Source organism: Myotis lucifugus, unplaced genomic scaffold (genome assembly GCF_000147115.1).
Source record: "Myotis lucifugus unplaced genomic scaffold, Myoluc2.0 scaffold_151, whole genome shotgun sequence".
Taxonomy (NCBI): Eukaryota; Metazoa; Chordata; class Mammalia; order Chiroptera; family Vespertilionidae; genus Myotis; species Myotis lucifugus.
Genome location: NW_005871199.1, coordinates 2,098,149 through 2,107,357, shown reverse-complemented (window position 1 = coordinate 2,107,357; position 9,209 = coordinate 2,098,149). Strand labels below are relative to the sequence as shown.

The window sequence follows — 9,209 nt, the reverse complement described above, 5'->3', positions numbered from 1 at the left end:
CAGTGGGAAGCGAGATGAGAGAAGCACAGGGTGCGGAGTCCCAGCAGGTCTCTTGGCTCAATGGCAGGGAAACATCCCCTGTGGTCTGGGAGAGGGATGAAGTGGGATGTGAGGTAGGGGCACCAACCAAGTCCCACCTCCCACCTGACACTCTTGGTGAGACCCTTTGGACACCTGCCTTTAAGGAGCTGACACCCCCAGTGGGAGGGGAGGGCGCCAGGTAGTGGACTTGGTGCCTATTGGGCCTGCCCGGGGTGAGGCTGGGCAGGGGCCCTCTGTCTGGACGGCCCCTCCTGCCACCTACCTGCTTCCCTGCTCAGGGGGTTTCGTGCTGCTGGATGGAGAGACCTTTGAGGTGAAGGGGACGTGGGAGAAGCCTGGGGGTGCTGCGCCTTTGGGTTATGACTTCTGGTACCAGCCTCGACACAATGTCATGATCAGCACCGAATGGGCAGCTCCCAACGTTTTTAGAGAAGGCTTCAACCCCGCCGATGTGGAGGCTGGTGAGAAGGCCCCCGGGGGTCAGCGGGAGCGTGGGCACACGCCCTCTTTCTGCTCCCAAACCCCACTCTCCAACCCCTCACTGCCCTCCCGTGGACCCCAGCCCCTTGGGTGAAGGGATGGGATGTGCTGAGTGCTCTGATTGCTCGGGTGTCCTGACCCCACCAACCCATATCCAACTTTCTGCCCAGGGTCGGGCCCCAGCGGTTGCCCATGCCCTCCGGCCCCAAATCTGAGCCCATCCTCCGGCCCCGTTCCCACGCAGGACTGTATGGAAGCCACTTGTACGTGTGGGACTGGCAGCGCCATGAGATCGTGCAGACCCTGCCTTTACAGGACGGGCTCATCCCCCTGGAGGTCCGCTTCCTGCACAACCCAGCTGCTGCCCAGGGCTTCGTGGGCTGTGCCCTCAGCTCCAACATCCAGCGCTTCTTCAAGAACGAGGTGACCTGTGCCCTCTGGCCCTGTCCAGCCATCCTGTTGTCGCCTCTGTCCAGGCTTCTGTAGTCATGAGGCTCCCCTCTCCCTAGGAGTAGCCAGGCCTCTCTGCCTGGCTCCACACGCCCAGACTTCTCCAGGGCCCAACACAGGGCCGCCTGCCTGCCTCTTTACTCTCAGTCCTGGCCTATTTCCACCTTAACCCTAACTGGCCATAGTTATTCATTCATGTATTCAACAAAAGAGGGTGTGAGCTTGTATGTCCGCACTGTGCCAGGTGCTGGGCATACAGCGGGGAAGCAGACATGTGCATTGGAACTTGACCCCAGTGGCACGGAGGCCCTGTGTCCACTGTCTCCCTGCAGACATGGCCCTGGGGACACCCCGATCTGCCCCCACCCCCAACTCTGACAGGCTCTCCTCTCCACCTCCTCATCCCCATGCAGGGAGGCACTTGGTCGGCAGAGAAGGTTATCCAGGTGCCCCCCAAGAAAGTGAAGGGGTGGATCCTGCCTGAAATGCCAGGTGGGTGCCCAGGAGTGGGTGGGAATCAGAAGGTTGATATTGGCCCAGGATCAGGAGTCCTTAAAGCCTCTGAACCCTACCGCCACCCCAGGCCTGATCACCGACATCCTGCTGTCCCTGGATGACCGCTTCCTCTACTTCAGCAACTGGCTGCATGGGGACCTGCGTCAGTATGACATCTCTGACCCACAGAAGCCCCGACTCACGGGACAGGTGGGAGTCCTCGCAGGGGGGAGGGGGGCGCGAGAGAGGGGAGGATAAGAAGAGAAGCTACACAAGGAAAAGGGTGTGAAGGGGCTGGGGGTGATAAGGGAGGTGCAGGAAAGGCAAAAATGGGGCTGAGGGATGGTGCAGCCCAGGACTGTGGGAGCCCTGGCTTACCTGGGAAAGCGGGGGGGGGGGGCAGGGGGGGGGGATCCTGACTGAGGCGAATGGCTCTTCCTGCCCTGTCATCCTACATTCTCCGCCCCGTCCCACCCAGCTCTTCCTGGGGGGCAGCATTGTGAAGGGAGGCCCTGTGCAAGTGCTGGAGGACCAGGAGCTCAAATCCCAGCCAGAGCCCCTGGTGGTCAAGGTGAGGCGCTCTCCCTGCCCACCCACGGGCCCAGGGCACACTCAGGTCCATGCTGGAGGGGTATGGGAGAAGCGGGGGGGCATCCCAGCAAGCTCTTGGGGTTTGGGTGGTGCCTGTGATCCCCTCCAGGGCCCTGGGGACTGATGCCTGGTTTTCCCAAGGGGAAACGGGTGGCTGGAGGCCCTCAGATGATCCAGCTTAGCCTGGATGGGAAGCGTCTGTATGTCACCACGTCGCTGTACAGTGCCTGGGACAAGCAGTTTTACCCTGATCTCATCAGGTGAGAAGCAGACAGCCTGGGCTTTCCTCCCCAGTCGCCCCCCCCGCCCCCCTGCCCCGCTCCCCCAGGTCTTTGGCTTTCTGAAGATTCCTCGGGCACCCACCTGCCCCTGCCACACAGACCCTGCTCCCTCCTCAGGAACCCACTTGCACACTCACAATGCCTTGGGGGAAGGGGATGGCCCACTCTGACCTCTCTCTTCTTCCCCCCTCATTGCCACCAGGGAAGGCTCCGTGATGCTGCAGGTTGATGTAGACACAGTAAAGGGGGGGCTGAAGTTGAACCCCAACTTCCTGGTGGACTTCGGGAAGGAGCCCCTCGGCCCAGCGCTGGCCCATGAGCTCCGCTACCCTGGGGGTGACTGCAGCTCTGACATCTGGCTCTGAAGCTCACCCCTCAGAGCCCCACTGCCGCGTTCTGAGCCCTCTCTTCCCCAGGGACCTGGCTTCCCTCTGCTCTCTGGGCCACCACCCTTGGCAGCTTGCCCCACCAAAGCCAAACTGAGGCTGATGAAATGTATTGAGCGGTGTCTCCACGTACCAACCACTGTTCTGTGCTGCTCCCCGTGCTGTCTTTACATGAGCTCTTGAAATTATTTCACCACAAAATAAACTGGTGAAAAAATAAACCTATTCCTTAGGTCACCTTGCCTCGGAGGGCATGGGGCCTGTGATTTCTTTTCTGTCTTGCACAGGGACGTCCTGAAGAGGACTCAGGGGTCACATAATAGTGATTCCAACATGATGCTGATGGTGCCCCAAATCTCACTTGTATAGCCAGACAGAACCTGAAGATTTGGGGTGTGGTTGTGACAAGGACACCCTGGGGAAGAGAATGTCAATCACTGTTTCTAACCTTTTTAAACAATCTGTGCGCTCTTTTTAAGAAGCTAAAATCTCACCCACCATCCCCAGAGAATGTAATGTGTCCCCGCACACAGGGGATACTCGAGACCCCTGATGACGATAGTGCAACCTATTGCCACCGCTGGTGAGACGACCTGGGAACACACGGTAGTGGGAGGTTAGACATGGGAGACGGGCACATCGCTGGGCAGGCGGGCTGGGAACACCCACGTGAACCCGCCCGTGCACTCTTGTCTCCTCACCTGGAAGTGTTTTAGAACCTTGCCCAAGTCGGAGACGTCTGTCTCCTTTCGCTGTGTGACGTCTTCAATTGTTTATAAAAAGCATGAGATAGAAACTTCAGGAAGCGAAGAGATAGTAACCAAGAGGTCATCCTACTGACCTCTATTCTCTTCCCAAGGCAAGGCCAAGGATCATTCAGGGATTCGTTTACATCTTTTTCAGTCTCCCACAGAGGTGTCTTTGTTTTAAACACTGGAACCATCTGAGGCCCCCTAAGATGGCCAGGTAACCCCAAGAATCTATCATGCTTTCTTTCCCTCGGATTTTTTTAAAGATTTTTATTTTATTTATGTTTATATATTTTTATTGATTTCAGAGAGGAAGGGAGAGGGAGAGAGAGAAACATCAATGATGAGAGAGAATCATTGATCTGCTGCCTCCTGCATGCCCCCTAATGGGGATCGAGCCCACAACCCAGGCATGTGCCCTTGACCAGAATTGAACCCGGGACCCTTCAGTCCACTGGCCGATGCTCTATCCACTGAGCCAAACAGGCTAGGGCCCTCTGGGGTCTTTTCATCATGCTTCTGAAACATCTAGCTAACTAGAGTCCTGACTCCCTCCTCCTATCTTACCTGCCATCTGGGTCAAGCTATCATTCTCTTTGGAAAACCTTCTCCCTGACCCCTCCAGGTTAAGGACCTCCTGCACCTAACCTGAGCATGAACATATGTCACATTGAACGGACATATTCCCAGCACCTCGCTGGGCTATTCGCACACAATTTAATGCTTGGGGTGGTTAAGGAGTTACAGGGAGCCCTGGGATTCACTGGGTCTTCCCTGAAGTTTCTCCCCTAGGTTTCTGCCTCATCCTTTTCAATAACCAAACTTCCTCAGAAAGAGAAAGGTCTTGCTTACTCTCTAATCTGCGTTTCTCTCTGTCTCTCTCAGTCACTCACTCTAAAGAATAAGCCTCTGAGTTATGAGTTGCTAGCTGGAGAGATCCACATGGCCTAGCACTGAACGAGACCAACAGACAGACAGGACATCAGGCCTTCAATCCAAACTGAATCCCGAAGCTGCCCCGTGTGAGCTCAGACCCTGAGTGACACAGATCCTGCCTCAGCTGAGACCTCAGTGCGGGACACTGGCAGTAGTACCAGAACCTGTGAGCTCATTAGTGCGTGGTGCTGGTTAAGTCTCAAGTGTGGTGTAACGCTGTCACACAGCCGTAGGCCACTAGTACAGTCGTCCCACACCGGCCCGGGCCCTATCCTCTCCCCCACCTCTGATTTCCTCCCAGCTCCCTCCAGCCACCCTGACCACCTTTCTGACCTCTTCTTCGGCCTCCAAGTGTCTACACAGCTGTGCTTTCTGCCGCTAAACACACCTGAGTTGCCCTAACCCAGGGGTGGGCAAACTTTTTGACTCGAGGGCCACAATGGGTTCTTAAACTGGACCAGAGGGCCGGAACAAAAGCATGGATGGAGTGTTTGTGTGAACTAATATAAATTCAAAGTAAACATCATTACATAAAAGGGTACGGTCTTTTTTTTTTTTTTTTAGTTTTATTCATTTCAAACGGGCTGTAGTTTGCCCACAGCTGCCCTAACCGGTTTGGCTCTGTGGATAGAGCGTTGGCCTGCGGACTGAAAGGTCCCAGGTTCGATTCTGGTCAAGGGCATGTACCTTGGTTGCAGGCACATCCCCAGTAGGAGGTGTGCAGGAGGCAGCTGATAGATATTTCTCTCTCATTGATGTTTCTAACTTTCTATCCCTCTCCCTTCCTCTCTGTAAAAAAATCAATATATATTTTTTTAAAAACTAAAAAAAAAAAAACACCTGAGTTTGTGTAGGGCTCCTTCCAGTCCCGCTGCTGGGCGTATAAATGTCATCTCAGTGCAGTTCTTCAGCCCCTCCCCCCTTATCCTTTTAAGGAAAAGGAATCAGGTGAAGGTGCTTTGGGAGTTTAGTGACTGACTCTACATTTGGAAGCTACCTGGAGCTCCTACCAGTCGAACTTCACTTTCAAGGACGAATAAGATGTGGTTGGCGGAGGAGACGGCAGCAGGAGCTCTAGACGCAGGTCAGTTACGTACAACGTGTAAGGAGAAGTGCTCTGCAGCCATGAAACCATAGATTCAAAGATATTAAAGGGCAGGGATAATTATTCATGTTAAATGAAAGGTGAGTGGGAATAAAGGGTGACCCCATATTTGGAATAACTCTGTGTTTAAATGTAGATGAAAGGATACCAATAGGTGGAGGGGTAGTGTTCCAATCTTCTAAAATGTGTATTGTTTCATCAGAAGGCTTCCAGCAGTATGCTTTGGTTTTGTGTACTATTTTCTTCATCCAGACATGCGGCGCTGGGGGCCCTGTGATGTAGACGCGTTATCCCCACACTTCCCTGCGGGCCCAGGGGCTGCAACCTTGTCTGCCTTTTCTGTCCTGGAACCTAGGGCCTGAGTCAGGAGCTCAATGCAGACCCTGAAGTACCAGATTTTGGACAAAGCCTGTGTTTTCCTAGTGTGAAATGACAGGACAATGACTTCTATGAAGGCACCCCAAAATGTTGACTCTTAACAGATTTTAAGCTGCTTCTGTTGCTGACAGAACCATGAGCCCCACAACACGTGTGTCATGTCTCACTCATCCACTAGAGGGCAGTGCATGGCAGCACATGACAATGACATTGACCCACTTCCAATTTTTACAAGTTCCCTTTCTTCAGAAGGTGCCTGATAAACTTCGAGGAATATTTATTTGATTTTCCTCTTCAACTTCATTTGGAAGCTAATGAAAATCCCCTCCAAGTAACAAAAATAAGATGATCCAGTGCCGGGCAGATGTCACTTGTGACACAGACACGTAAAATGATGGGTCCCACCTTCTGTGTGCACCTCCATCCCTACCTACCTCTCTCCCTCCATCCATGTACAAAGATCTATCTTTGTAAAGCACCTTTTGGCCTTACATGTGATGTACGAGAGACAGTTGCCAACCGTGTTCCCCTTTTTGGTGACATGAGGGAATCAAGGCAATAAAAATGAAAGGGTGTACACGAAGGATGAAGGACGACAGAAATGGTACCTGCATGGGAACATATATAGATATATACAGTAGATGTAAGACGTCTTTCTTATCATTTACATCTCTTTAAGACGTGGGATAGACACAACAGTAATAATGGTGGATTTCGGGGCTTATAGCATATGTCAAGTGCAATGCATGACGACCACAGCATAAGGGCAGGCAGGAGAGACGCGGGGAGAGGTACTCTACCACTTGAAGGCAGGCTGTGTGTGTGCTCTAGAGCCTAAAGAAGCCGCTGAAATAACAGTGATGTGCAAAAGGAGAGAAAATGGAATCTTACAGAAAGCACGTAAACACTGCTTTAGAGCAGTTGATCTTCCTACCCTATAGAAAAGCTTGAACTGTCCAGATATGTGTATAAGATGATGAGAACACCATTATTTGTAACCCCACAATGACAGAAACAGCTTGGGTAGTAGTGGAGGAAGTCTGTCTTCGGTGATGGTTGAGAGAGAGTGCAGAGAAGAGGTACAAAGGTTTGGCTTTTAAACAATAACAATGGCGTCCCTGGGTGGGCTCGAACCACCAACCTTTCGGTTAACAGCCGAACGCGCTAACCGATTGCGCCACAGAGACCTACAGGGACTAGCATCTCAATGTAGTGGAGAACAAGTCCTTGTCACTGCTAGGTAGAGCCATGTCCTTGTCGCTGGACAGAGGGCCGTGCAGACTCCCAAACCTCGGAAAACCGAAGAAGTGGAGTCCACGCTGCGTGTTGGTGGCGTTTGAAACCCGCGCTTTGGTCGATTCTGAAGGTAATGGAGCCGCCGAGTAACCCGCCCGGCCTTGCTCCACTACCGCCTCACATTCTGAGCCCTATGGGGGGCCAGAGGGGAGGGGGGCAGGGGAAAGCCGAACGGCCCGTGGGCTCCCGTGATGGCTCTCCCCCTTCGCTCAGGCTGCACCCCACGGCCTGGCCGCTGGCGCTCGCCTGGCTCCCCTTGACCGAGGTGCGCGGGGCGGGGTCAGAAAGAGTGGGTGCGGCAGAGTCAAAAGGGGCAAACGCATTTTAAATTTGCCCTATCACTCCATGATCTAAAAATAATTTTGCACGGTGTTTCATTTTGGATGTTTCCCATCGCTCTTGGCTTTATGTTCTCTCATCTTTTCCCTGCAATGTCTAATCCTGTTCATTCCACCGAGTGAATTTATTATCTCTAAAGATTGACTCTACACATTCGTGTGTGTTCCACGTTTCCAATGGACCCTTTGGACATACGTAACAGTCATAACAACAGCATTCGTGTCCTCTCTGCGCCTTTAGCATCGTGTCAGTTAGGGTTGGGTCTCGGGACACTGATTCTTCTCCTCTGTGCACGCCTGGCATTCTGTGACCGAATGGCGACATTGTCCTAGTTCACCGTCTTGGGGACTGGCCCTTTTGGTAGCGCTATAAACCTTACGGGGCTTTGTTCTGGGGTCCAGTTGGGTGACTTGTCAGCAGGTTGGTCCCTTGGGGGCTTGCTTTTGTGAGCCTTTAGGTAGGTCGGCCTCCCGCAACTGAGGCGAGACCGCCCTGCGCTCTGCGCACCGGCCCATGAGTTGTGAGCAGTCCCGTCTGGCGGGTGGAGTATGGTCCCTGCCCCGTGTGAGCACCAACCACTGGCCCTGAGGGTCTCTACGGAAGTGTCTTCCCTGGGCCTCCGGCGGTTTCTTCCCAAGCGTGTCCTATCAGTACTCTGCTGTGCGCCTGAAGGAGACTCTTTCACATGCCCGGATTCTCTCTGTCCATTGCTCTCCTCCCCGTGAGGCAGGAGAGTAAACAATTAGGAGAATGCTTTGGCAAGTGGAATGGGGAAACCGAGACAGAGAGCCCATTCCCAGTGGCCTCGCCCAGCAGCACCGTGACTCACCTGCCTCTTCTCCTTTGCACGTGCACTCCATTAAGCATTGAACCCTCAGGACAAGGAGGTTCTGATCAGCATCAAATAATCAACACGACCCTACGGTTTGGCTCAGCGGCTAAAGCGGCTAAAGCGTCGGCCTGCGGACTGAAGGGTCCCGGGTTCAATTATGGTCAAGGGCACATGCCTGGGTTTTGGGCTTGATCCCCAGTAGGGGGGTGTGCAGGAGGCAGCCAATCAATGATTCTCTCTCATCATTGATGTTTCTATCTTTCTCTCCCTCCCCCTTCCTTTCTGGAATCAATAAAAATATATATTTAAATAATAATAATAATAATCAAGGCGTTCAGCCTGTTGACTACAGAGACAGCGTTTTGTTCAAACTAGAGATAACATCTAGGCCTCAGTGGTGTGGGCCTCAGGGCCAGAAAAACAGCAAAACCAGACAAAGTGACACCATGACTGGGATCAGGGCCAGATGTAATGACCAATGACTCTCCCCACACACACACATACACACACCCTGGCACCCAACAATCAGTAGAGACCATGACCCTGACCCTATATGTGCTCATGTTGATGAATCAGCATATTAAAGGACACACCTGGAAAGCTGATTGATATTCTATTGATCCTCCCTGAGACCGCCCCTACAATTCCTGCCTTTAGAAAACAGGTAAAAACACCTAAGACAAAGGGCCCAGTGCATGTGCTAGCACGAACTCTCTTTCTCTCCCTCTCTCTCTCTCTCTCTCTCTCTCTCTCTCTCTCTCTCAGATGGCACGAGGGCCTTTTTCTTTCTTTCAGGGGGGTGGGAATCTTTTGCTTTTTCTTTTCCTCCCTAAAGCCTCCTAAAGGGGC

General features: G+C 52.9%; 1 protein-coding gene and 1 non-coding gene across 5 annotated transcripts in view; one reads left to right on the top strand and one right to left on the bottom strand.

The window, feature by feature from the left end:
* SELENBP1 (selenium binding protein 1) overlaps nt 1–2,962 on the top strand; it is a 19,921-nt gene extending 16,959 nt beyond the window's left edge. For 3 of the 4 annotated variants that reach the window (XM_023759265.1, XM_023759266.1, XM_023759267.1), the window contains 7 exons: nt 321–503; nt 767–945; nt 1,386–1,464; nt 1,556–1,677; nt 1,946–2,038; nt 2,200–2,318; nt 2,542–2,962. In XM_023759265.1, coding sequence (XP_023615033.1) covers nt 321–503; nt 767–945; nt 1,386–1,464; nt 1,556–1,677; nt 1,946–2,038; nt 2,200–2,318; nt 2,542–2,704 — 938 coding nt within the window. In that variant the 3' untranslated portion in view covers nt 2,705–2,962. The remainder of the gene's footprint in view (nt 1–320; nt 504–766; nt 946–1,385; nt 1,465–1,555; nt 1,678–1,945; nt 2,039–2,199; nt 2,319–2,541) is intronic. The other variant, XM_023759268.1, reaches the window with a different exon arrangement.
* A 4,044-nt stretch (nt 2,963–7,006) lies between these two features.
* Nucleotides 7,007–7,080, bottom strand: TRNAN-GUU. The gene has a single exon. It is a non-coding gene; the product is annotated as a tRNA-Asn (tRNA).
* Between the last annotated feature and the right edge of the window lie 2,129 nt (nt 7,081–9,209).